The sequence below is a fragment of the Serpula lacrymans genome (assembly GCF_000218685.1).
Source record: "Serpula lacrymans var. lacrymans S7.9 unplaced genomic scaffold SERLAscaffold_18, whole genome shotgun sequence".
NCBI lineage: Eukaryota > Fungi > Basidiomycota > Agaricomycetes > Boletales > Serpulaceae > Serpula > Serpula lacrymans.
In genome coordinates, this window is record NW_006763307.1 from 145362 (window position 1) to 172238 (window position 26877).

At 45.7% G+C, this 26877-nt stretch overlaps 10 protein-coding genes across 10 annotated transcripts; 5 read left to right on the forward strand and 5 right to left on the reverse strand.

Moving 5' to 3' along the window:
- Positions 1–935: 935 nt before the first annotated feature.
- On the forward strand, positions 936–4944 carry SERLADRAFT_443488 (uncharacterized protein; the record flags this gene model as incomplete). The annotated part of the gene is made up of 10 exons (XM_007324103.1): positions 936–1061; positions 1132–1357; positions 1404–1605; positions 1657–2195; positions 2246–2315; positions 2382–2614; positions 2667–2862; positions 2930–4556; positions 4613–4741; positions 4798–4944. The coding sequence occupies 10 exons, from the start codon at positions 936–938 to the stop codon at positions 4942–4944; spliced, it is 3495 nt and encodes a 1164-aa protein (XP_007324165.1).
- Positions 4945–5243: 299 nt separating this feature from the next.
- On the forward strand, positions 5244–6511 carry SERLADRAFT_480010 (uncharacterized protein; the record flags this gene model as incomplete). Its single annotated transcript, XM_007324104.1, has 7 exons — positions 5244–5488; positions 5548–5697; positions 5749–5778; positions 5840–5953; positions 6013–6036; positions 6090–6233; positions 6292–6511. 7 exons carry the CDS (start codon positions 5263–5265, stop codon positions 6357–6359), a joined length of 756 nt encoding a protein of 251 aa, XP_007324166.1.
- Positions 6512–7040: 529 nt separating this feature from the next.
- On the reverse strand, positions 7041–8997 carry SERLADRAFT_480015 (uncharacterized protein; the record flags this gene model as incomplete). Its single annotated transcript, XM_007324105.1, has 11 exons — positions 7041–7166; positions 7229–7292; positions 7349–7396; positions 7455–7538; positions 7588–8014; positions 8067–8267; positions 8319–8359; positions 8421–8506; positions 8562–8657; positions 8707–8823; positions 8879–8997. The coding sequence occupies 6 exons, from the start codon at positions 8912–8914 to the stop codon at positions 8089–8091; spliced, it is 555 nt and encodes a 184-aa protein (XP_007324167.1).
- A 79-nt stretch (positions 8998–9076) lies between these two features.
- SERLADRAFT_364132 (uncharacterized protein) lies at positions 9077–10785 on the reverse strand (the record flags this gene model as incomplete). The annotated part of the gene is made up of 6 exons (XM_007324106.1): positions 9077–9420; positions 9482–9920; positions 9979–10139; positions 10201–10472; positions 10568–10687; positions 10740–10785. 6 exons carry the CDS (start codon positions 10783–10785, stop codon positions 9307–9309), a joined length of 1152 nt encoding a protein of 383 aa, XP_007324168.1.
- A 79-nt stretch (positions 10786–10864) lies between these two features.
- Positions 10865–12277, forward strand: SERLADRAFT_480017 (uncharacterized protein; the record flags this gene model as incomplete). The annotated part of the gene is made up of 8 exons (XM_007324107.1): positions 10865–11156; positions 11224–11373; positions 11439–11468; positions 11533–11592; positions 11645–11698; positions 11757–11780; positions 11836–11979; positions 12038–12277. The coding sequence occupies 8 exons, from the start codon at positions 10925–10927 to the stop codon at positions 12115–12117; spliced, it is 774 nt and encodes a 257-aa protein (XP_007324169.1).
- A 15-nt stretch (positions 12278–12292) lies between these two features.
- Positions 12293–15273, reverse strand: SERLADRAFT_480020 (uncharacterized protein; the record flags this gene model as incomplete). The annotated part of the gene is made up of 23 exons (XM_007324108.1): positions 12293–12435; positions 12472–12688; positions 12860–12968; positions 13020–13044; positions 13098–13155; positions 13214–13241; positions 13306–13370; positions 13441–13542; positions 13595–13637; positions 13693–13708; positions 13774–13785; positions 13842–13866; positions 13915–13950; positions 14003–14027; positions 14080–14105; positions 14168–14185; positions 14241–14250; positions 14305–14403; positions 14461–14474; positions 14528–14623; positions 14673–14755; positions 14821–15162; positions 15216–15273. 18 exons carry the CDS (start codon positions 14397–14399, stop codon positions 12293–12295), a joined length of 1053 nt encoding a protein of 350 aa, XP_007324170.1.
- A 1042-nt stretch (positions 15274–16315) lies between these two features.
- On the forward strand, positions 16316–20950 carry SERLADRAFT_453892 (uncharacterized protein; the record flags this gene model as incomplete). The annotated part of the gene is made up of 21 exons (XM_007324109.1): positions 16316–16369; positions 16640–16729; positions 16782–16856; positions 16905–16981; positions 17033–17151; positions 17210–17307; positions 17362–17977; positions 18028–18117; positions 18165–18217; positions 18269–18310; positions 18370–18544; positions 18593–18761; positions 18818–18999; positions 19056–19125; positions 19180–19339; positions 19394–19548; positions 19608–19674; positions 19723–19828; positions 19883–20000; positions 20063–20567; positions 20627–20950. The coding sequence occupies 21 exons, from the start codon at positions 16316–16318 to the stop codon at positions 20753–20755; spliced, it is 3150 nt and encodes a 1049-aa protein (XP_007324171.1).
- An 83-nt stretch (positions 20951–21033) lies between these two features.
- SERLADRAFT_411879 (uncharacterized protein) lies at positions 21034–22356 on the reverse strand (the record flags this gene model as incomplete). Its single annotated transcript, XM_007324110.1, has 7 exons — positions 21034–21125; positions 21182–21277; positions 21331–21403; positions 21457–21551; positions 21614–21856; positions 21916–22078; positions 22138–22356. The coding sequence occupies 7 exons, from the start codon at positions 22354–22356 to the stop codon at positions 21034–21036; spliced, it is 981 nt and encodes a 326-aa protein (XP_007324172.1).
- Positions 22357–22498: 142 nt separating this feature from the next.
- Positions 22499–23247, forward strand: SERLADRAFT_480034 (uncharacterized protein; the record flags this gene model as incomplete). The annotated part of the gene is made up of 5 exons (XM_007324111.1): positions 22499–22700; positions 22761–22777; positions 22829–22837; positions 22899–23004; positions 23064–23247. Coding segments are annotated over 5 exons (450 nt in total), but the record flags the coding sequence as incomplete, so codon positions are not given.
- Positions 23248–23575: 328 nt separating this feature from the next.
- Positions 23576–25855, reverse strand: SERLADRAFT_480035 (uncharacterized protein; the record flags this gene model as incomplete). Its single annotated transcript, XM_007324112.1, has 10 exons — positions 23576–23855; positions 23907–23975; positions 24029–24101; positions 24159–24449; positions 24499–24758; positions 24813–25131; positions 25181–25345; positions 25399–25470; positions 25523–25537; positions 25591–25855. 10 exons carry the CDS (start codon positions 25818–25820, stop codon positions 23784–23786), a joined length of 1566 nt encoding a protein of 521 aa, XP_007324174.1.
- Between the last annotated feature and the right edge of the window lie 1022 nt (positions 25856–26877).

Below are 26877 nucleotides of genomic sequence, written 5' to 3' on the forward strand. Positions count from 1 at the left end.
CCAAAAATAAGCTCAGAGCATTTCCCGGCCTCCATTAAGACATGTACAGACTTACTATAAGAACACCCTCCGTTTATAAGTCGGCGAGGGCTGAGGCCGACAAAACACCATATCACTGGGGCGAGGTAATGCACTGGCATTTGCGGTGTACTTTTATACATAGATTAAGTCCAGGCGATGCGACTGATGAATCATAACTATGATCGCAGCGTAAGTCTGTTCCCAAACTTTTCATACAACCTAAATTTTGGTCCATTGCAGCTAGATAGGTCACCGTAACGGCTTTGGACGACCGGTCGTATCGAGACTAGCACGAAGACCACAGTCAATAGTAAGATCCAGTCTTCGAGTTATATAAAAACGCATAGCATCCAGCTATGTGGTATGATATAAGTCTGATCTCCTGCTGTGCAAACAGCTAGAAATCCTAATGACACGCCAATATTCGTTGCGTTAAGTAACCTTGTCCAGTGGAAAGACAGTCAGCTTCGCGCCAAAGAAAGGCGCAGTTTAAAGATAGACGCAACGTTGGGTTGCGGTCTCGTTGTGCAAATTTTCTTCTCCAAGTTCCCTCAGATTGTCAAAATCTACTATGATGACTTTTCAGTCACAATCATGATCATGATTCTCGGGAGTGGGTGGCAATGCAGTTAGTTCCTCCTTCCATACCCTTCTTCACTAACTTCGTTTCCAAGCCTATGGTGTAACGGTTGTCCTGAATATAAAATGTCAAGGAAAAAGAACGGAGTCTGGCTATAGTTTCAAGCTTCAAATTTCAAAGCTGTTGGCCACACCTCCCAATCGCAATTTGAGAGAAATTCCGGTTATAGACGGCCGCGCGCGTATCATGATGACGGTCTTGTGCACAGTGACTGCAGCTGCGGCGTGAACTTGAAAGTAGCAACTTGTCCTTTACACTTTCTTTCTAAATGCACATGGATGGGTACCATCACTCGGACGATTCACATCTACGTGCTCACATCCAAGAACTACTGGCTGATTATGTGAAGACACATTTAACGCTGGATCACGTAGCTTTCACAGAGAACGCGACAGAACAGGTTCGTTGTTACTGTAGTGTTGACAGACAGTCTAAAAATAATATTCAACGTGTCTCGAACTTTTCCTTAGCTTTTCTCTGAAAGTTTACATTTTGTGTCACTGACTGAAGCTAACACTTTTATTCTCCCCCAAAACCCCTTCGACACGCTATGCCAGTCTCTGGGCCTTTCGAACTTACAACCATACGAAGAAAGATGGGTGGCAGATGTAGATACCATTAAGTTTGCCAAATCAGCACTCAACTTGACGAGTGAGCCTAGGACGAAGTCCTGCTGGCTCGAAGAGGAAAAGGATTGTAAGTTCCACGGTTTCGCTCGAGTTTCGCTCATAACGTCTTTTAGGCTACGCATCTTTATGTCGGCCTATGTCTCCAGTATTAACCGCTCGTGCTATTCGCCGTAGTCCGAAGTTGGGGCATGGCGCAGCTCTCGCCTCCATACCAAGGTCTAAAATGGATATACAGAAGTTAACATCATTCGAGACCGTCGATATGGAGGATATATGTGAACCAGCACCAGTCAGTCTTAAAGTGGAAGAAGTCTTGTGAGTAAAGTGTCGTCATATGCGTTTTATGCGTTGTAATTTGGTTTTCAGATGTATCCGGCATCAAATCCAGCCTGATACTTATGCTGCTATGGCGAAAATCTTGAAATGCATCCCCTTTATGTTACCCTCCTCTAATCATGCGCATATAAACACGTCACTAGATACTTTTCTTCGTTGTACATCTCCAGTTCTAGAATTACCTCGATGTGACACACCGCCACTATTCCCGAGAAACCGTTCCGCAGGGTACGACCAGAACAAGTTACTGAGTCGTCCTCAAGATCAGATATCATTAGGTCTTTCGGCCCTTACAGAATTGCCTGCCATGATTCCCAAAGCAGAGCCCGGAAGCGACGATGACAAGGATATAAATCGAAAACACATGGCCATCGTTGACGGTTGGGGTGCGTTCCGCTTTTGTGCTCTTTACCTGCCTCCCTTGATTGAAAAACGGGACATAGTCACATATGGGCCATCCTCATCTCCGCTATCTTTGGCTTCCAGTTCAAGCCAGGTGGATCAGTTATTCTTACATTCGCCTCCCGAAACATCACCTGAAATCAAGTATTTATTGGATGCTGAGATGGGTATTCCAACTCCATACCAGTTATCAATTCAAGACTCACATGCGTTGTAGACGAAGCGGAGATTCCAAGGGCCAGACAACCTGGCACAAAACCTGTACCCAGTATTACGGAAGGAAAACGGTGTGTATATATTATATATGATACTATGTGTCATAAGTTAAGTTAACACTTCATTCGTATCACCAGCATCGGTTCTTTCCTGTCACCTTTCATATCTGACATGAAGCAATCCATATCTCAAGGGGTGAACCAATCAAAGTCGTCACCTAGCAAAACTCGATTAACGACTCCTCCACCGGACGATGACATGGACTTTGATTGCGATTTGAATCAGGTTTATAAAAGTGTGCAACAAGAAGATATTAGAAGCATCATTATGGGGGAACAACTAGATGCGAAAGATACGCATTTAATGGAAGGTAGCTCCTTCCTTCGTTCAAATCACAATGTAGACCATGACAGTGTCTACAGTACCAGATCTTCCACCTCCCACAGCCTATCCACGTCATCCGATGTTTTATCCGACTAGCCTACGTACATACGTTGCCCATCCGTCATCTTCTCTAACGGAAACCACACCAGCTCAAAGCAGTACTGACCAGGGGCCCCGAAATTTTCTTCAAAAGGTCAAGGGAGTGAAACCACTCAGTCTCGAGCTGTCGTGGAAGTTCGTCCTGACCTCGTCATGTGAAATTAAAGAGTCAGTTTTCGCTCACTTTTGTAATGACCTGCAGGCCCTTCCAGTTTGGTTTCAAGATCCCTACAGATGAAGAAGTCAGCAAAGTTGATGGGACTTTCCGAGATGAGCTGGACATTTCTTACGAACATCACGGTGACCAGGTAGACAAACTACTGGGGAAAACGGTTACAGTCCGTGAAGAGCACGATACTAACATCATGCGCGGATGTATCGACTTCGGAACGAGTCCGAACCGCCTCCAGAACATATCACTAGGTAACGATAGTATTGGGTTACTGCTTACCAGGGGGGAGAGAGAGCGTCTTTCCGGCCTTAATGCTGTCACTGAGTCGGCCGATCAAAGCATGAGTGGTGTCTCCGGCCTAGAAAAAGGACCTGTCGGAAACTACCGTCAAGTTAACAGCCGCTCTAGCGATTCATCCCCCGTCCAAGATTTCATTGCAGTGGTGAACACCGATTTTGGCGAATATGATACCTACCAATCGCGGAACCAAAGTTCCCCCATCGCGAACGCACCCCAGCTCAATCATATTTCGTATGCTGTGGATGACATCGACATACCTACTGAAGATGAAAGAAACCTAGAGGAGCTTTCAAACGTTCAACTCGACTGTATGCCCTTCAATCCGCAAAGTGGGGTTGCTCGTGACCAAATGTCGGATCGTACAGACCATGGACTGTTTTTACCCTTATCTTTTGGATCTCAAGGCCCGAATATCTCCCATACGGTGCCAAATTCTATTTCCGATGCTACCTCTGCTTTCGATACGCCGGGCGCTAATATGACTCACAATGGTACTAACAGTGCGGCACTTTTGAATACGTGTATTGGTCTCTCGCAGTTTGATATCTCCCTTGATTGTGCTTCAAACGCAAAACATTCTCGGACATCGCTTATACAGGAATCGCTTACATTGTTTATGGATATGCGCAACAAGAAAGATCTCACTGAAACCCAACCTGTGGAGGCCGATGCGGAGCAAAACCTCGGCGACCATTCTCAATGTCCAGGTGATCTCGATGGTTATGTTCGCGAGTGTTCTCTATCTCGTTCTACTCCTGCCGAATTATACGATCAAAATACGCTTCGCCTTCCTGACAGTTGGACGCCTCCAATGACTTTACACAGGTATCTGGCATCGATGGACTTTATTCAAAAACGTAATCTTGTGTGCTCTTTTCAATCTGACATCTATGCTGTAGACCTCGTCGAGCGCCAAGCTTTGGGTGATGTTGACTTGATCTTGGATCCCGACTCAGCTATCATCTTCGTGTCTCTCCTTTCCTTGCCAAGTCAAGTCAAGCATATCATTCAAAGACTGGAGCAGCAAACGTGGCGGTTTTCTCATATTCTTGTTATTTTTGAAGCTTTTCCGAGTGTTCACGTATTTAAATCCGACGAATGCAGCTCCAATCGGCCCATCCCATACGCTTACACACCTCCCACCCAAAAGGCCATCAAGACGCTCAGACGAATTCTCGATATATCAGACGCCTATCAAAGTAAGAATACGACCACACAAATCTCCTTCGCATTTGCAAATACCGTCCATGAAGCAGCGCTGTTCACGAGGCACTTTGGTAATCTCGTCGAAATAAATGATCCACGCTCAGGTATCCTCTGGGGGCAACGAGATTGGCTGCATGATGAGGAGTATGAGGTTCATTACGCTTTACGTTTCAGCATACCTCAGATCAAACTCACATCCCTTTTTAGGGGGAGACTGATCTTGCGTGTGCTGATGGTATGAATACCTTTGCAGCGTTTATCATGCTCTCCCAGAGACCGCTCGAAGACATCTTAGACCTGTTACCTGACGCTAGGATTCAGGAATTTGCACCTCTTGTTGGTGATAGCAGGATAGTGAGCCCTTCCAATCGACTATCTCTATATATAACCAGTCTTTTATCTCTAAGGCTACTCTTAACGCTGTAATTGCGCGTCGCATCCAAGATATGGAGATGCCCGATCTTATCGCCAATAACAACTTTCTACCCGAGCGGTCGATTGTCGATTCAGAGCAGGAGGGTGTGGGCCGTCTCTACTGAGAAGCCCGTGATGGACCGCACTCGTGACCAGATAAAGAAAGACTTTAGCATACTATTTTCAGCTTATCGGCGGCGTTCAATGTCAACTACAGTTTTGGTACCTTCTTTCAGTGTGAATTCAGGTCGCTAACTCTCATCGCCACCACATATTCCGCCAGCGCAAACCTTTTCGCCTTTTCCACGAACAACGCTTCATCCTGGGAGCACTCTCATTGTCTGAATCCCGACACCTGACCTGCTGACCTGTGCCCGACTTAGCGATCGACCACTTATAAAGATCGTGTTTGCGATATTCATGTGGTCTTACACATTCACACTATGTCTTCCACTACATTAGCGAGTGCTCCCGCTTCATGTTGTTTTACTGGCGTAAAGCACTTCGGCACTCCCGTCGGCCGTGTCGTCGATCTTGGAGGGTTAGAAACATATATTTCTGAACCGAAGGAGCAGGGTCCACAGAAGATAGTGATGCTATTTTTGGCGGATGTCTGGGGCTCGCTATGGATCAACAATAAGTTGCTGCAAGATTACTTTGCTTCAGTGGGTAGGTTCTTGGTTTGATCTCGTACTGGCCCGAAAAAACTGGATACATTCATACCCTAGGATATTACGTGCTTGGACCAGATTATTTATTTGGTGATGCAGTGCCGAACCATCCTCCAGATTTCGATAGACATACGTGGGCCAAGACCAAGTTGAAGCCTGCGCGAGACGCATTTCCCAAGTGGCTCGAAGCTGTAAAGGAGATTCATGGTATGTCGTGTGGTTCAATCATTTCGTTTTCACCAGCTTATTGCTGAGCAGGCACCGAGAACACGAAGTACTGCGCCGTGGGTGAGCAAACATAGCACAGCCAAAAACTCACAGCCAATATATATGAAAAATGTGATGGTAGGATATTGTTTCGGCGCACCTTTTGTAATGGAGTTGGCGGCAACCGACTTCATTGAGGCTGGGGCTTTAGCTCACCCAGCATTCCTGGATGAGAGCCACTTCGAAGATTTGAAAAGTGAGTGAACCCACTCGTTTTTATGCACCAGATCTTATTTTCTTATATGCCATCTACAGAGCCCTTGTTACTGTGTTGTGCAGGTAAGATCCATGTATTACAACCAGGGGTTTCGAATATTAAATCATCTCTCCAGAGGAGGACCATACATTCCCTTTGCCGTCACGTCGTCGTGCAGAAGACATCTTGGTGGAACGGAAAGCAAACTATTATTTCCAGATATTTGCTGGTATCAAGCACGGTTTTGCTGTCCGCGGCAACCCAGATGTTGAACAAGAACGTGTGTCATCGTAGTGCATACTTCATAAACATAGGACTGACAATCCTCAAATCTGTAGGTTGGTCCAAAGAAGAATGTGCTCGTACAGTTGACAGGTGGTTCAAGCGGTTCGCTGGATCTGAGTAGTCACCTCAACGTTCGAAGTAGCGACATGAAAGAAGTATATTGTATCTCCTTATTTCCCAATCACGAATCTTTGTCTGAAAGTAGCACAGCGTAGACAATTTCTACAAGGGGTGAACTACATTCATGATCAATTTATGGAAGACTGGAACATACTATTTTCAGCTTATCAGCGGCGTTCAATGTCACCTACAGTTTTGGTGCCTCAGTATCCTTGTACCCATGACGTATGTCACCAGCGCAAGTCATTCCGACTTTTCCGCGAGAAGTGCTTCCCAGAGTCCCTTTCATTCAATTTTTGAACCCTGATGACCTGCTGACTTGTTCTTGACTTAACCAGCTTGCTTATAACATCATGTATTCGATTTTCATTGAGTTTGACACACTCACACTATGTCTTCCACTACGTTAGCAAGTGCTCCCGCTTCATGTTGCTTTACAGGCGTAAAGCACTTCGGCACTCCGGTCGGCCGTGTCATCGACCTTGGAGGGATGGAAACGTATATCTCTGAGCCAAAAGAACAAGGTCCCCAGAAGAAAGTGATATTATTTTTGGCAGACGTTTATGGTGCGCTATATATCAACAGTAAGCTGTTGCAGGATTATTTCGCCTCGATGGGTAGGTTTTTGTGTAAACGTTGCTTGACGAAGATCGAGTGAACAAAACTTTTATGCCAGGATTTTATGTGCTTGGTCCAGACTATTTCTTTGGTGATACAGTCCCCACTCAGCCACCAGGTTTCAATAGGGATGCTTGGGCAAAATCGAAATTGGCACCTGCGAAAGAGGCATTTCCGCAATGGCTTGATGCTGTGAAGGAGATGTATGGTACGTGGTGAGGTTGATCATTTGTATTGCATCATAACACTCACTGAGCAGGCACTGAGAATACGAAGTACTGCGCTGTGGGTAAGCATTCATAGCACAGATGTAAACCTGCAGGAAAGCAAAGATACATGAAGAACTGATGACAGGGTACTGTTTTGGCGCACCTTTCGTCATGGATTTGGCAGCAACAGATTTCATCGAAGCTGGTAAGACTTGGATGGTGTGTAAGAGTTCAAATTACTTCACAACAATATAGGGGCTTTGGCGCACCCAGCATTCTTGGATGAGAGCCATTTCGAGAAATTGAAAAGTGAGTCAACCTAGAATCTTGTCTTTACAAACTCTTAATGTCTGCTGTATAACCCTCAGAGCCCTTGTTGCTATGCTGTCCGGGTGAATTTACCTTCACAGCCTCCGTATTCCAGTATTGAAGCTAAATCTACAGAGGATGACCACACTTTCCCTTTGTCCTCGCGTCGCCGAGCTGAAGATATTATGGTTGAACGAAAGGCACTATATTATTTCCAGGTATTTGCTGGTGTTAAACACGGTTTCTCTGTTCGGGGCAACCCAGACATCGAGCAACAACGTGCGGCATGACAGCGTATGATTGACAGGGTCGAAACTAACTATCCTCGTCTCTCTAGGGTGGTCCAAGGAAGAATGCGCTCGTGGAGTCAACGAGTGGTTTACGCGTTTTTCCAGATTTGACTAGTAGTAAACTCCATGTTCAAAGTAAGGGAAAGGAAAAGAAGCTTGATTCCCCATCACACTACCTTGTGATAAATAGATATATGCCTCCTTACAAGACGAATACGATTGTGCTATGCCTTATGAACGATGTCAGCATTTTTACATAACTGAGCAAAGATAATTACTCGCCTAAGCGCTTTGGTGAAGGTGTTCAACCAATTTCCACACCACCAACTTTGACAACCATCTTTATGGGGAATGGCGAGATGCCGGTAGAGTTGGTAATTAGGGGTACCGCTGTACGTCCACGTTCAGATGATGTATGCGTGAGCATGACGTGTAATGATTTGGAAAGAGTAGATGCCAGCGTAGCATTAAATTCCTGTCGGTCTATGCTATATTTAACGTAAAGATTGTTTCATCGGTAGCGTGGCCACAAACCTCGATCTGACTTGGGCTGTCTCATTTCAGCGTTGATTATCCTGAGGCGTCGACCTGTTCAGTATAGAGTATGACGGGGGATATACAGGAGAGATAACCCACCATTGCTCCCAAGGAACCTCTTCTTCACCCATGTACACCTGAAACCAAGACTTCTTTGGACGCTTTTCCGAGAAAATAACGAGTATCTGATAAATAAGTAAGGTCAAGATATAGTACAAGGGCGAGTATAAATGCAGTCACCTGGCCACGTTTATTCACACCGCCTTCGATACCTTTCCAGAAGATATCTACCTTGTCGTTCACAAGTTGCTCCATCTCTTGATCGACCACCCCCGGCTGAATATCAAGTTAGCAGAGGGAAGAAACGGGGCAGAAAACGACGTACCATGGTAACATCAAGCACTTCAAAACTCTGAGGCTTTACTAGCCCAAACAGCCTGTGGAAAAGTATAGAGTGGAGGATGGCATGGAGAACTTCTTTGGCAGTGCGGCGATCAAGGACCTAAACTAACGATTTGTAAAGAAATCTGATATTGAATGTCTTGCAAGGGCCTTACCACATCAATAGTAACTATAGGGTGGTTATTGTTCATCTCCCTTGAAAGATAACAACTTGGCCTGGGGAACTGACGGAGTCGTAAAGACAAGCATGTGAAGATTACAAACCCTAACCCTTCCAAATCAGTTCAGGCGCTTACAAGCCAAAATGCTCATATCTCATTGGGCACCACAGCTTAGTGCTCCACTAACCCCACAGAACGCAACAGCATTGGCAATAGTAGGTGACATGCTAGAGAGAGCATAAGGAGTTATCGGTGCATATGGATGGTCTGTCCAAAGTCTACGTTTGATTCGTCTGGGTGGATCTCCTGAGCTTCGAGACAACTCGCATCTGTACGTAAAACTCTGGGAAGGAAAATATGATACAGGACGATGTACTACACCTACAAGATATTCATGCTGCGATAGTCTACACTGACCTTCATTAGAGCCCTCCTCCGCCCAAGATATATTCAATTGCCGAGTGTACGTTGCCGCCTGTCGCTAACAGCGCTCGTATGTTCTGGGACGCATTCGTGAAACCCATGTCCTGTAGTTGCTGTACGTACACAATAAAATGAGTCATGTATATTTTCACCAGATCTCACAATAGTACTCACCTGTAATTGCACTTGGAACCTTTCTTCGGGTGGCCTTGCGTCACTTGGGGTAGGAGGGACGCCACCAAAACCGCCAGCTCCACCCATGCCGCCTCCAGCGAAGAGCTGCTGCATCATTGCGGGATCAAACATGCCCAATGGCGGGGCACCAGCACCTCCGTTTGCAGGGTTCGTGCCAGCGTTGGCGGCGCCTGCTGCGGGAGGTGATGTAGGGGCGAATGGAGGGAAAAACGCGGGAAAAGGAGCATTTGGTGCCGCTTGTTGCGGCTGTGGAGTAGAAGATGCATTTGTAACTCCAGTAGATGGAAATCCAGGAGCTGGGAAACCACCGCCAGGCGCAGCACCAAACGGGTTAGGGAAACCGCCTCCACCGCCGCCGCCGGTCTCGCGGAGAGCTGAGGCCATCTGAAGCATCGAGCGAAGATTTTCAGGGTTTGACCTGAAGCGTTGAGGGCGGATAAGCACAGAAACACTTAAACGAGAGTGATGATACTTACATCAATTCCCTAAACCGCTCGCTCTGAAATACCTCACGAACTTGAGGTGCCATAGCAGCAAGTTGAGGGTTGGAAGCAATTATTTGGTCGAGAACAGCAGGGTTGGACATGACGCTCGACATCTGCTGAAAGAACTGGGGAGAGCTCATCATGCTCTGTAGCTGAAGTGGAAGATCATGATGATTAGTCATATGTAAACGTCAGGACAAGAGAATACAATACCATGTTCGGATCGTTGGGATTGAGACCCATATCTGCGAAAGGATTCAATCCCGCCATAAGTCCGTATCCCATGTGGCTGTTGAGTTGGGTCAAGGGGTCGTGTGGGTTTTGTCCGGCTTGCATAGTAGGTAAAGGCTGCGAGGAAGCTGCCTGCTGCGTTGATGATGCACCAGAGCGAGAGACACCTTTGACCATGTGGATCGTATGCGAAGACTGTATCTTGTAGACCGATAGAACATCCTCGTCCTGAAGGGTATCGTTTAGTAAGCCCGCTCACCCATCATACGCGCGTACGTACTTTCAACACTCGTCCTATGGTGTATAGCCATTAAGTACAATAAATAGTAGGATATGGAGTTGGACGTACCGGAATATATCAACCTCTGGCGGTCCGCTTCGACATCTGACTTCTCCGCAATTGCTTGCTTTAGCTCCAACACGGTTTTATCTGTGCTAATGGTAATCTGCAATTTGAGCTCGCTAGGACCTATGAAAGCATGATGTTCAATTGTGCTGAAAATAAAGGATGAAGAGCGTACCTTTGACATTGATTTGGATCTCTGAGGGTTGGGCACTGTCCGACATACTGATTGGAGAGCAGGAGAGTGTTTGTGGCTGTTATCGGAAACGCGCGCTCTCATATCAGGCAATCGTTATCACTGCCTCCGTGATCATATATTTTGTAGATAACTGCGCAAAACCACTCATACGTGTCCTGCATAAAATGTCATCGTCCACTCTTCTTGCTGGTCCTCTCGGTGATGCCTGCTTCAAGACAGTCAAGCACACTGGAACACCGGTAGGACGTGCTATCGAAGTTGCTGGTGTGCCAACGTACATTTCTGAGCCGGCCGAGTCCACTGGCACCCAGAAGAAAGTCATTCTTTTCTTCGCAGATGTCTTTGGCCCTTTCTACTTGAACAATAAATTGGTGCAGGATTACTTCGCCTCCTTTGGTAAGAAGTCCTGGCTATTACATATGATAATAAGTAAACGTCTTACTGAATCCCTTTTCCATTTCAGGTTTTACGGTGTTGGGCATCGATTACTTCTTCGGGGACTCGATGCTGAACCACATGGATGATGCAGGCCGTCCTGCCTGGATCGCAAAGGCCAAACAGGAGGCTGCAGAGTGTGCCCCACGATGGATCGAGGCCGTGAAAGAGACCTATGGTGAAACGCAGCATGGGCTCTCAGCGCCTGCTACCACTTCTGACTCTCATTGCTCCCATATTTAGGAACTACTGATACAAAGTATTGCGCAGTTGGTAAGCGTTCGAATCAGATATCAAATAGTATCGTTCAGCGCCTCACCGTACGTTCGTTACGTAGGATACTGCTTTGGTGCTCCTTTTGCAACCGATCTTGCTGCAACCGACTCAATCGTGGCAGGTCCGTCTAGTTTGGCTTTGACATCTTCATTTTATAAAGTTCTGTGCTCCAGCTGCATTTGCCCACCCTAGTGCTCTTAGCGAGGAACAGTTCCAGAAAGTGAAGAGTACGTGAACGGCTCTTGCTATACCCCCCAATAATAATCTTAACACCATGTATCTCAGAGCCGTTGTTATTGTCGTGTGCAGGTATGTTCACATTTTGGTTCCATTTCGGTGACCATCGCTAATACAATATAACCAGAGGTCGATAGAGCGTTCCCTGTAGAAGCCCGTCGGCGCGCAGAAGATATCTTGGTCGCGAATAAGACTCACTACCACATCCAAGTGTTCGCAGGCGTATCGCATGGATTTGCCACGCGTGGCGATTTAAATAACGAGACAGAGTGTACGTATCCTCAGTACCGTGTGCTTCCGAATCATGCTGATTTGAAAAATATCTTCAGGCTGGGCTAAAGAAGAAAGTGCTCGAGGAATCATCGGGTGGTTCTCTAGATTTGCGTCTGTCTCTGAATCGAAGCTCTAAATTTAAGTTGGGTATTATTGCATATATAAACTTTATACGTATGTTGTATTGATATTGTATCCGTACCTGGACAAGTAGCTGGATGGATTTATTATTTCCAAGCTGACCACGCATCTCAGAACATGATATCTACGTTGACGTTGAATTTGAGTTGATTTTGTAAACGCGTTTCCGTCTATCTGTCCAGCAGAGAGATGGCACAATCAACTACGGGCAAAACCCTCGCTGCAACTCGCAACAAAACACCAGCATCCATACTGTCATCTTGACCCATGACATCAACCTTTCTATAAATCTGGTCGGTGCGTATAAAGTACGCTAATATGTTGTGATAGGATTCGTGTAAGTAATTACATAGCAATGCAACATGATATGACCAGAAAAACCCAGAGGCAGCCGACGACATTTGACCTGTGACGAGTATAGTAGTAGAGATATACAAAGCGATATTAGCGAGCGACCTTGAAAATATTTGATGACAGCTTGATTTTGGACCTCTAGACAGCGTCATCGAGAGAGGGAGGTGTAGATCGCGGCGAACGTGATTCGGGTGAGTCAATGCCTCCGTCGACTTCGTATTCCACCGTCTTCTCAACGTTGATCTCCAACTGGCAAGACGTATAATCAGTCAGCCTTATGCTTGTGGGAATAGTGAATGAGAACCCACTTTCGTCGCCGCATGGTCGATGCGAGTCTACGATGAATTAGAATAAAAGGGGGGCTCAATAACGTTGGCGCTCACCGTTTGGCGCGACCGGAACCGGTTGGCAAAACCTGGTATCACAATCGGCAGCTCTCCCGACAAGCCCCTTTGAGAGCGCTCCCGTTGCAGTTGTTTGCGAGCATTAAGCCTGAAAATAGGTCAGGTAGGAACCAATGGCATGACCTTCAAAGCTACTCACGTTGCAAGTAGAGAGTTAGCATAAACTGTCGAGATTTTAGAGGGGATAAAGTATATGATCGAAATAAAAAAGACGTACGCTTGCCTATCACAAAGTGAAGGCCCATGAATACGAGGTTGTTGGGCATAGCTAACCACTGTAGCATGGCATGAGCTAAGACTGTAATAGGTGACCCAAAGCAAGCTCAAACTCACGCAAACCATAGACACTATTGTTGCAGTGCTAAAGAAAAAGAAAAAGATAAGATTGAAAGAATAGACTACATCAACCCTCACTGACTACGTACCATGTGATGGAACCATTTTCAAACGTATAAAGTATGACTGAGTTGATAACGTGGTCCATGCTAGAGTCCAACATTTTGCGAGATCACATGAGGTTAAGTTGGATGTAAGACTGGCAAATAATCTACTTGCCTGGAATTTGAAGAGGCCTTGCGACTGCCACGTAATGAATGACACAGGAAAACCGCAATGAGCACATCCACAAGCGAAGACAACGCTAGTCCCAGAGTGAACACCCACTACAGAAATGATCATCAGTTTAGTACTTAGACAAAAAGCATGGATGCGAACTCTGAACTCGTGCTTGAAGCTTGAAAAGGTTTCCATGTGAATCCTAGGCAGAAGGGTGAGTAAAGCCGCTATGTTTTCATTAGCAGAAACAAACGGACATTTCACCTGTAGTCACTGTATGGAACCAATTTTTGACACATAAGAGAAATATATAAATGAGAGGTGATGCCTAGACATACCGGACGCGGAACCTAACTCGGACAAATCAGATCTAAGAAGACATCTTTCAGGCTTGAAAGAAACTCACACAAACGCAGGAAAGCACATGTAGACTGCGTAACAACATGAGCTAATGTACAGTTATAGAACTGATTACGCACGAGAGGGATTGTAATTCGCCAGTCTCCACGGCTCACTTTGTGTTATGTCAAAACATGAAACCTGTTTTGATCTGGGGGTGGACTCACGTTTGTGTATTCTATGAGCGAAGAAACTACGAAATTATCGTCGGTATACACCCGCAAGTAGTGGGTAAAAAAACATACCAATGTACGATAAAAGTAAGGATTGCCTGCGAAAAGTAACAGTTTAAGGGACCGCCGAGTCATAATTTATTCATAATGGAGGACTCACAGTGAGAGCGATGCTCATCTACACGATGGGTCTTGTCAGATGATGAAAAAATACTGCATAATTGTCAACTCACGGCGACAGTCCTGTGGAAGTAATTATTATTCAAATGGATCTTGGTAATCAGGGTACATCGTTACCTTGGGATCGTATCGATCTTACTGGTGTCGCCAAAGTTCGTGATAAGATAAGTCCATATAGAACCCCATATTAGACTAGTATGTGCTGTATCCATTAACCTTGGGGATGAGGCATCTCATAAGCTGGAGTTCATTTAATCATGGATGACTACTGACCAAATAGCGCCCACCTAGAACATCACTTGTTAGAACCAAAGATAATATAGAAGTCGATAGTACTTACGAGTGCTCTGTTTCTAAGCAGGTCGGTAGGATAAAGCCTGATGTAAGAAAATGATTGCACGGTCACGGTGCCAGACAGGCTAGAGGTCAAGAGAAACTTGAGTGAATGGGTTGACGGGAAATATGAGGATTGCAGGCCAACTTACCCTGTGGCTAGTAGCCCACCTATCAAGAGGGCACCATATGTTGTAGGAATATCAACCATACTATATAAGTTGGATCGACAGGGCTAAAGAAGGGAAAGGAGGGAAAGAGAAGCAAAAGAGCGGGGAGTAAAAGTAAAAACCAACATACAAGCAAATTGATTTTATGGGGACCAATCCCTGCTGGCATTCCAAGGTACAACAGTTTGTGACGGGATCTTCACGGCAGTTCACCCGCAGAGCATTCCACAACGGACTAAGGATTGCCGTAGATACCAGACACTTACATACATACGAGCTAGCCATACGGGTGCGCCAAGTACGGATACGGATCACTCTACTAGTAGCTCTGGACCCCCGTCAGAATTTCATTTCGTCTTTATGAAAAAGTCTTCGGATAAAGGCTTCCACTGAGTTCGGTTCGAGATGATGAGTCTGCAACTTGAATGTGATTCACGTCACATTCAAGGTTCATCGATGCGTTCATGTTGGCCTTGGAGCATATTAGGAACCAGACCCATCATGATTATGCATTATGGACGTAACTTCATTCCTCCGTGGTTGCGATAACTTCCAGTCGAAGTGGAACGTCCTGAGACGGCTCGATCGAGTCGGACTTCGGATTTAGAAACAGAAACAGGGACCAAAACGTCAACGGAGCAGTTCACTGAATTATTTATACAGTGACAGACAGGTTGTAGGCAGCGATTATAACGGAATCAGTTACACAAAAAAATCTTAGAGCTATGCTTCTTGACATATACGTTACTATTAGTCCCAAGTTGGCGCCTGGAGGTTGAAGAGGGGACTCAATTAAAGGCTAATAAGGACTTGGATGAGGAGACGGAGGTACGTTAACTTCAAGCTCTGTGCGCAAGGATTACAGTGGGCGGATATACGGATAGACTACATCCTGATGTTCAACAAAATTGAAGCTGCACACTTTTGATGGCCTCAACCATAACTTGATTTGGCTTCTTTTCTCACTGGCCCCGTCAGGGTGGCTCAACAATAGAGCAGGAATTACATATAGAGGACAGGGCTAAGAAACTTGTTATTCAGATAACGTGTCCGTGAACATATTCAATACCAATACGAAGAAGATGGACAAACCCAGAGTTGGTCGTTGTTACAAGTGCCGCTCAATTCTAAGAGTTCACCCGTCGAACTGAACTCGCCATCATGAGTCCATCCGCCCCGTGTTAACTGGCTATATCTCGACTAGGCCAATCCAATGTCTAGTGTGTATCATATGGATGGCCGGTCCAAACTCTCAATCGAGCACGACAAAAATCAGGCGACAGTCACTGTACTGCTCCTGTTGATGAGGATCGTGAATTTTGGCTGTGCGCACCTAGTAAGAATATATGTCGAAGCTTGTCTGATCATTTCAAGTACCTGCAATGGACTTGCATTGCATAGGTGATGGATCTGGTTTGCTTGAACTGAATGATTAGCAAGGTCAAAGCAAGTCCTTCGCTAAAGACCGAACAACGCCTTTCGCGTCGCGCGTACAGTCACAGTCACGTCACACCCTGTTTCCTAGCCTCACCACGACATCCCACAAACAGGCATGACAGTAAGCATTTTGAGGTTTTTCTCTTTTTTAATAGCGTTTACACAGGATGCAGGATCTAACTACCCCAATGGACGAGGATATCCTTAGCGACGTTGTTCCCAGCAATATTGTCTCGCGTCAGGTTGGTACCGGTTGACCTGGACTTTGAAATCCACTAATTCAAGACTGTGTCTTTTCGTCAATCAACAGCAAAGCGAAGGACAAGACGGAGAAAGCGAGTATGTTGAGGATGAAGGCGCGAACAGCGAACAAGACGAACTGCAGAGCGAACCAGAGGTTGAGGTAATGCTGTATTCTCCTGTTCGGGTATATGTCATTAACTTTTGATTTGCCCCATGTTTAGGAGCCGGCCGCCAGCGGTTCATCACCCTCTAAGCTCTCAAAGATACAGGAAACTGCTGAACGACAACAGAAAAAACAAAAGCGCAAGGTTGAGGAAGGCCAACTCCAAGTAAAAAGGCAAGAGATGGATAAGGCAAAGGTACGCAGCACACAAATACTCTCAATCAGTATTTTCTTGACTTTTTATGCAGATTACGGATGCTGTAAAACGTTACTCTTATCTTCTGGGTCAAACCGAACTTTTCAAGCATTTCGTTGATATCAAAGTAGGTATTTTCACATGTTTTAGACACAATTTGTAACTTCGCATGCAGAGAGCTCGTGATCCAGAATATGCTGCCATGTTGGATGCTCAACCTAAACCCAAAGGTAGAGGGAGAAAGAAAGCAGTGTGCGTAAATACGATGTTCACTAACCGTATGTATACTCACTCTCATGCTAGTGACCAAAATGCACGCCATCGTAAATCAGAAAGAGAGGAAGACGAAGAATTGCTCAAAGATGGCGAATTAGCAGCAGATGGAAACGACCAGCCTTTCGTCTTTGAAGAGTCGCCGAGTTGTTAGTAAACTTTCACCTTACGCTGAGGAGATCGCTGAAATGGTTACTTTTCTCACAGTCATAAGTGGACTAATGAGGCCTTATCAGCTCCAGGGCCTCAACTGGATGGTATCATTACACCACAATGGATTGAATGGGATCCTGGCAGATGAGATGGCGAGTACCTTTTTTAGTAAAATCCCTGCCTTATGCTGATGATGGTCATAACAGGGCTTGGGCAAAACTCTTCAGACAATATCATTTTTGTCTTACCTGAAACACTATCGTGATACCTCTGGCCCGCATCTCATTGTTGTACCAAAGTCAACTCTCCAAAACTGGGCTCGCGAGTTTGAAAGATGGACGCCTGACGTTAATGTCGTTGTCCTTACAGGTACTAAAGAAGAGCGCGCAGAAATTATCGCCAATCGTCTCATACCACAGGATTTCGAAGTCTGTGTCACTTCATATGAGATTTGTCTTATAGAAAAGTCTGCACTCAAGAAGTTTTCATTCGAATATATCGTCATCGACGAGGCCCACCGCATCAAAAACGTCGACTCAATACTTTCGCAAATCGTGCGCTCATTTTTGTCTCGTGGACGACTCTTAATTACTGGCACGCCATTGCAAAACAGCTTGAAGGAGCTGTTTGCTTTGCTCAATTTCATTTGCCCGGAAATTTTCTCCGATTATGCGGATTTGGACAGCTTCCTTCATAAAGATGATGAAGGGGCTGAAGGAGAGGAAGAGACCAGTAAAAAGGTTGTCGAAGCTCTTCATAAAATCTTGCGACCATTCCTACTGAGGAGAGTGAAATCCGACGTAGAGAAAAATCTGTTGCCAAGTAAGCCGTTGTAATATGTCTGTGTTTGTGCGTACTGATCTTTTTATCAGAGAAAGAGATTAATATCTACATTGGCTTGACGGAGATGCAGAGGAAATGGTATCGTTCCGTCTTACAAAAGGACATTGATGCCGTCAATGGTATGTTTTAATACTGTGGCCCCGCAGTGATCCTTACCTCGTTCTAGGGCTCACCGGTAAAAAGGAAGGAAAGACTAGATTAATGAATATGGTTATGCAGGTGTGTTCTTAGACCTTTTATGATCACTCCACTTTGCTGACATTAAGATAGTTGCGGAAAGTGACATGTCATCCTTATCTTTTCGATGGAGCAGTATGTTCATTATTTTCTTTCTATGGAATCAACATGCGGATGATTGTATGCTATGTTAGGAACCGGGTCCACCCTACACCACTGATGAACACATTATAGAGAACTCTGGGAAAATGATCATTCTGGATAAACTTCTCCAATCAATGCAGGCGAAGGGCTCCAGGGTTCTTATTTTTAGTCAGATGAGTCGGGTACTAGATATCTTGGAGGATTATTGTCTATTCAGAAGCTTTAGTACGTTCTGACACATTTCATGTCTTGTATCTGCTGATTTCGGGGTAGAATACTGTCGTATCGATGGTAGTACGGCGCATGACGATCGCATAGTTGCTATCGATGAATACAACAAACCAGATAGCGAGAAGTTCATCTTCCTCTTGACGACTCGTGCAGGTGGCCTGGGGATAAACTTGACCACTGCAGACATTGTTATTTTATATGACAGTGATTGGTGACTTATTATCCTATTTTGTGATGTAATGTGGCTTATTCACACTCCTATCCTAGGAACCCACAAGCTGATCTGCAGGCTATGGATCGTGCTCATCGTATTGGCCAGACTAAGCAGGTATACGTTTTCCGATTCATAACTGAAGATAGTGTAGAAGAGCGTATGCTTGAGCGCGCAGCACAAAAACTGCGGCTGGATCAACTAGTTATTCAGCAAGGTCGACAGCAAACTTCGAAGGGTGAGCCTTATTGTGGCATTGTTCTATTCTTTCTTGGCTAAAACTAGTCTTCCAAGCTGCCAACAAAGATGAGCTGTTAGAGATGATTACTCATGGCGCCGACAAGATAATTAATTCAAACGACGAGTAAGGTTGTTGAGCAAGGCGTTGAATCACCTCTTATATTCGATAAATCTACAGATCATTGATAAATGATGATATTGAAGCTATCATTCAACGCGGTGAAGAGCGAACACAAGAATTGAACAGCAAATATGAAGGACTCAACCTCGAGGATCTTAGTAATTTCAAGTCAGATAACTCTGTTCAGCAGTGGGAAGGAGAGGATTTCCGCTCAGGGGTAAGTGTACTTGAATAGGATTGAGCTTTCGCTTATGATTTACTATCTTTTCAGCGCAAAGCACTGAACTTCAACATGTTGTCTCTGTCCAAGCGTGAACGTAAAACGAACTATTCAGTAGACAGCTACTTCAAAGATACACTACGTGCTGGACCCTCAAAGACGGAGAAAGCTCCCAAGATTCCTCGTGCACCCAAACAAATTCAAATGTTTGCTCTATTTTCCCTTTGCTATGAATGCATACTCATGCTCAGGCATTATTTGGTAGACAAGACTTTCAGTTCTTTGATCCTGCTCTCGCCCAACTTCAGGAGCGTGAACTTGCCGTTCATAAGGTTGGTCATAGATGCTGTGTATACTACACGTGCTAACCTTAATGTCAGAGATTGAATGGCATCGTTGCTGTTGCTCGGGAGGCACAAGGACCTGAAGATACCCCAGAGAAACTGGAGACTGAACGGCAAGCCGCTCAAGAGTTTATAGACACTGGTAAGACGGCACAAATAACTATCGTACCTGTACTAATCACAGCATTTTCGACAGCTGAGCCTCTAACAGAAGAAGAGCAGCAGCAAAAGGAAGAGTACACAGAGAGAGGTTTCTTTGACTGGAGTCGACGAGATTTCCAACAATTCGTTCGCGCACTAGAGAACTTCGGATGGTAAGGGCTCACTTTTTTTGTGTCGTTTCCGTTTTATTGAAGTATTATCGCTATTTTTGCAGGACGGATAATTATGAATTGCTGGCTTCTGAAATCCAGGATAAGGACGCAAAACAAGTCAAAGAGTATTATGTCTATTTCAAGAAACATTGGAAAGAGTTATCAGAGCACCCTAGGATTGCAACACGCATTGCGGAAGGCGAGGCCAAACGCAACAAGCGGTCTAATCTCGAATCTCTTCTGGCCAAGAAAATAGCCTCTGTCCACTATCCTATGCAGGAACTAGAGCTGAATTACCCTACTACAAAGGGCAAGGTGTACACTGAAGAAGAAGATAGATATCTGCTATGTCGACTGAATCACTATGGGATGCGCGCGGATGACGTATATGAGAGGATCAAGAAAGATATCACGGAATTCCCTGTATTCCGGTTTGACTGGTTCTTCAAGAGTCGGTCCCCGCAGGAGCTTCAACGAAGATGTAATACATTGCTTGGGATGATCGAGAAGGAAGCAGAGGTAAAGCAACAGGAGGAGGTCAAGGCTAAAGGTGGTGCGAGAGGAAAGGTATGTTTTTCGAGATATATGCTCGTTCACCCTGCTACAACGTGTTTTTCTTTTTCCAGAAGCGTGGCATTGATGAAGTGCAAAAGGCCGATAAAGAAAAGGGGAAAGACGAAAAGGTGTCGCGTTCGTCGTCTCCAAGCAACACGGTGCCAGCACCGAAGAAATCGCACAAGAAGAAGAAAGTTTAGGGCCTGTGCTTCTGATGATGCTGTATTCGTTTCCTTCATGCTATCCATGTATAACAGGCAAATACATACATATGTAGAGTATTATCCTTGATTTAATTCATCCCGAGGTGGGCAAATCATGCAACAGGCGTGAGATTAATGGCAATTTATGTATATACCGCTCGGACGCCCACTCTAAGTAAATACAACATTGATAGCCTTCGAGAAAGAGAGAATGTCATTGGATTGTGTATGAATACTTGTATGGTGTATGGTGCGTGTCATGGACGGTGGACCCCTCAGTCGACCTTTACATAGCGAGCGTCTTTTCCTTTGGTCTGGGCTGATCCTGATTTCTTACTAGCGATGTAATGCTGTCGCTTTTCGAGATCTAACGTGTGTTTGGCTCAATGTGAGAATCTGGCGCAAAGGACAGGGGTAACCTACCATGTGCCCACATTGCAGCACCTATGCGATTGGAGACGGTGAAAATGAGACCAACTATGGGGATGTCCTCCAATAGTGCAGCCGCAAACCCGAAAACTACAACACGATACTTTTCAGACATTGGTTAGGACGTAGAACAAACTGCTTACACCAGTAATCCCATTTACGTTCCTCGATGAAAACAGCCGTTTGCTGCGTGGTCATTTTCTTGGATTCGAAGTACTGCAACACTCATGAATATGTGACCTCGTTTAACAGCCTGTCGCAGTACGAACCGGTTTGTGCAAGTATTCAGCAGTGCTCATGGCTTTGAACCAAGCCGAGATTATCGTTCCGAAGAACGGATAGAGCGACAGGGGTAACAGTAAAACTTGATTATACAAAATTGGTCAGTTCGAATGACATTTTTTCACGGAATAAATTACTGTGCACCTTTGTGAATGATAAACCGTGCGATCCATGTCTTGAACATCCTTTGAATGCGTCCACGTGCACGTTGGTCGACAAACGGAGGGAACTCCCATTCCTCAACGTAGGGTTGCCAGAATTCGGGGCCCTTCCCTCTGGAGGCGACGGTTTGGTCCCAAACGCGCTGTCGCGCTACACGGATATTACGAGATAGGAAGAAGTTGAGTACCGAGGTCAGCTGTGTGCCTAGAAATAGCACCGTGACATCTGCATGACCACAAAAAACGATAAGACTATATAAATAACACAGCGTGCAAGGGACTGACAAGTAGATATATTGAATGGGAGGTGAAAACCCAGGATGGATTCATGTGATAACTCGTCTGCAGTCTGCGAGAGCTGGGTGAGGTAACTGAAGGAGAAGATGGATGACGGGTTGCTGAGAGCTGCTTTGATTATTCTCTTTTGAATCCCATATGTCAACAGCGTCTGCAAGCACGGCAAACGAGTTAGGGGGGAATAAAATTTGTCTGGACTAAATGACGCACCCAGACGAATCCGACTATCAGACCTCTACTTGCACCATGTCGACATTTATCCCATGCAGGGGCATAAAGAGATTTATCCGTAAACAATCTGTAGACGCCAACGACCACGTATGCTGGAGGAAAGCGAAGGCGCAGCGAGGCCCGAGCTAGAGCAGGAGGAATGTGCTCGGATGGTGGAAGCTGACCACCAAACTGGCCTTTATCTGAGGCTACGGACATGGCAGACAAATATGAAGAAGCCTTGAATGGAAAGCTGTTTTACAATCGCAAAAGGCGTTTGAACTTGAATGAAAGAAACAGAGATGCGGCAGAGCAAAGAATGCATGCATCATTCAGGCTGCCATCATGGGCTGTGCCGCTCGGCTACCAGTCGCGCGAGCCCCTCTCTTGTACTAACTTGTACTTGAATTCTACTGCGGTTACTAGTATGACAGACTTCAGTGCTGTTCCCCAAGCCAACGCCATTTCTCAAGCTGCTCAGCTCGAGGTCCTCGACGCTAACGGAAATTCAGTTCGATTCGGGTCCTTGTTTGAAGACACCACCACCATCGTTGTCTTCATTCGTTCGTCGTCTTCTCTTTCGTCTTGAACGCGGCTGACAGAAGCTCATTTATCATTGATAGGTCACTTTTTTTGCGGCGTATGTTAGTATTACTTGCACAGTAATCGCAGTGATTAATCTTCATAACAGAGCTGCCAGGTTCGTCGATCCGAAGTCAAGGGGGTGGTGGGATCATTGTTTAGCGCCATTGAAATCCTAGGACTATGTCGTGCAGCTGGCCTCCGTTCAGCCTGAGGTTCTGAAAGCTGGAAAGAAGGTCGTAGTCATAGGTTGTGGTGACTGGCAACCGATTCAATTCTATGCAGGTGTGGGGTATTCTATAGCAGCTTGGCGCGTATCCAAAGTGACCACTGTCATTTCACAGAGACGACAGGATTCCAAGGTCCCATATTTGCCGACCCTACTCGAAAACTATATGTGACCCTTGGTATGACTATTGAAAATCTCCAAGGAACACCAGCAGGGGAGAAGCGTCGTAGCTATCTGCAACGCGGAGACATCTCTAATGCTCTTGCCAGCATATGGGTATTCACACACGTCCTTGTTTCGTATACCATTTCCCCACTGATCGTGCTTGCAGAGAGGACCATTGAAGAAACCTACGTTAATGGGCAAACAAGGAAACATCTCTCAACTAGGAGGTGAATTCATTTTTGGACCTGGTAGGGGCTCACGTTTTTATTAGCTAAGGACAGGACGCTGACAACCATCTAATAGGCCAGCAGTGCTCTTTTGCTGCCCGTATGCGACACACCCAGGATCGTAAGTGCTTCCAACAGTAGAATCGCGAGTGCCCAGGTACAAGGACTAATACCCACTTACCTTCTCAGATGTGGAAATTTCAGACCTTATGAAAGCTGCAGGTTTAGAGCTGTAAATAGGTCTATTGAATCGAAGATGGATACTGGATTAGCCGGACGTCAGTTTTACAATAGCAATTAGGACTTGACATTTCTTATGATTCATAAACTTGCTCAAAGTGGCCATGTTGATGCCGAAACAGAATAAATTATAGCAATTGTACAGTATGACCCACAGTAACAAATATAGTGAACTATACCGCCAAGTTCAAACAAAATACAGTCTATCTACCAGTGAGCCGGATCTCCAACCATCGTAAAGGAGGATATGTCACAGCTGCAAACCCCGCTGCCAGCTAGGGGAAAAAATTGAGTGCCATTGATAGTAATCAGAAACAACTCCCTACCTCGAAACCCAAGTCAGCGCCGTATATAGCGCCACCTGCCATTTTCCCCAGAGGTCCAGTATACCAAGCCTACAAGCGAAGCATTGTAAGCGAGTGCAACGGTGATAGAACAAAAGTCTTACTTCTGACATCCCAACAACAGCGCCAGCCACGCCAAAGCAGCCTGCCAAGATACCTGCGACACCCAAAGGAAGACTATGCCAAGAAAGAGTTGTGAGGAGCAAGGTATGTATCAATGTGATCACCACTTACCGAGAAGGCGAATCATAATCATCCAAGTTATACCCTCCCAACGGACCATTTTTCCGCCGGAAAATGAAATGCTCTTCAGCAACGATGACGATAAAGAATGCCGTCCAGTAGCTGAGAATACTCAAGAAATTCGACAAAATCGCCGAGAAATGGTCACGGCCTGCAACACCTGCGACAGTATAGATAACGAAAGCAAGGAATGTCCAGAAAAAACGGGGAATGAGCGCAAAGGGACGGCCAAGTGCTTGCATTGAGAGTCCCGCTGAATAAGTGTTTGGAATATTATTCCCGCTGAGACAGAGGTCAGAGAATGTTGAGGGTTCGGCGGTGATGATCTTACATTACAGAGAAGGCAAGCAGGAAGAGAATAAACCGTCCCCCACGGCCCCACGGCGATAGGACCTGGCCAATGAGACCTCCGGTACTTCCATCGGCATAGGCTTGGACGTATACCGGGTCTGTAATAGTCATAAGGGCCGCACCGAGGGTGACAACAAAGCTGATCGGAAGCCACAACCCAAAGAATGTCAGTACAAAGACCCTCATGGGAGGTGTGTTAGCAGGAAGACGGCAATTGTAGTCTGCGGCCACGGGGGCCCACTGTTGCGTTGCGATGATTTAGCGTCAGGGCGATAGATCAGGTAGATCACATACACCAGTAAATGAGCCAAAAACAATTCCGCCGAAGCTCATGACGTCTGCAGATAACGCCCGACCTGTGTCCTCCAGTGGTTTTTGTGCGTTGATATCGAAACCAGCTTTTCCGCCAAGGCCCCATAGGAAAAGCATGATAAGCAATGTCACCATCCAAGCGTAACGCTCGTAAATATGTACGACGTTGTACCCGATGAAGCAAGGAATCAAACAGCAGACACCGATAATGATGATGCCCACGACGAGAGGGAGGGTGCCTGGATTAATGTTGGCGAGGGTCTGGCCACCTAGGATGACGGCTGTCACTGAAAAACCAAGCCTAGGGAACATAAGTACCGAATTATTTTGAGTCGGAAGCTCACACGTACTGCGTAAGGATATTGAGAATAGAGTAGATGGTGCCGCCCACGTAGCCAGAACTAAAACGCGTGATGATCATGGTACGGAGGCCGGTGATTGGTCCCAAGGTCGCGATAAAAGCAGTTGCGACACCGCCCAAAGCGCCGAAACAGAATATCGTCGCGATGGCATGGCTAAGAGGGCCACACGGTCAGCTCGTGATAAAGTCTAAATAAACGTGACTGACGGTAAGGTCAAGGAAAATGCAGCTTGACCTAGAACGCCGACAGGAATCGTTGTTAGAACCATATTTACGGACCTAATATCTAAGTTAAAGAAATAAGCAAAGCGCCGGGAGTGAAGCGACTTACCACCACATGAGCAGACTGAATAACACGTTAGCTACGATTTGCGAGGGCAATCAAACATGATAACAGACTTATTCCATATGTTCTTAACCTCCCGCTGATCCTCTGGTACTCGCTCGACACCTCTAGCTTCGACTCCACTGGCAAAAAGCTTCGATAGCAAAGGACCTAAAGCACCATAACGCTTTGCGATGACGCGGTCGGGTGTACCCTCAGCGGCTTCAACCTCGTAAACATCTGGCTCTGAAGGGGTGACATTTTTCTCCTTGTCCTCTAGAGAATAATCCTGGCTGCCAGGCATTAGGGAGCTGTCGAGGGTGTTGAACCGACTACGACGGGAGTAAAGGGTAGAAGTTGAATATTTGAATGCTATGAAAGTAATTTCACATTTTTGGACGAGCTCCGGAGCAAAGCACAAGGTCACCGGACCAGATAGCGATAAGTATTAGCTTTTTTCGACCCGATTCTTTGATGCGCCATATGAATTTTAGCTATTTTCTCACCCGTCCGGGAGGGCATCCACTAACAAGGCTGAAAGTCGGTCGGCGCCGCCGGCGAGCCGACTACTCCGAGTAACCTTATCACATAGCGAGCGAATAGATTGCGAATAGTGATCTGCACACGCTTCTGATCTTTTTGCAACCTCCACCCGACGCCGCGACGCCGTGACCATCAACCATCGAATGGCCTGCATGTTTCATACAAGTTGCTCGAACGTTCAATACTGTCTGTTAAGCCTCATCCAATGAACACTATCCGTTATCGGTTCGAGAGTTGGCGTGAATCTTGGTCTTGCATCCTCTCGCTACCAATATTTCCAGTCCAAGATATATTGCAACAGGGTTGGGTGGTCATGCCAGTCAAACGCACAGTCTCTATTGGTTTGTACTCTACTTCATTGGGTTTCATTTGGCACCTCCTAGTTATTAGATGGGTTCACTCACCGAGGTACGTTTCCAAAAAAATTTTACATCTCGCCCATACAATGACATCCTTACATGCACTTCCTTAAGGTATAGCTGTCTATTAAGCTTTTGATATCCTGATACATGAATCCAATGGAAATTATCTTGCTGTGAAACGTGTGTTATGTGTGGAATTGCAGCATATGCTGTGTTTCGCCAAGAGCTGGACCGGATATCATCAACTTGAAGGGTCTATTCAATTGAGGTGCCATCATGCTAGTCGAATGATAATTTATGTATACGCTCTCCTGAAATGCTTGCTCGTAAATTTATGCTCCACAACTCTATGTGACTCGATTTTTACTTTGAGACTGGGTAAAGTATATATGGTATTCATTTCCCACGCCCGATTTTGCATTGAGGCCTGTGCTGTCTGTACACGACGAAGCACAC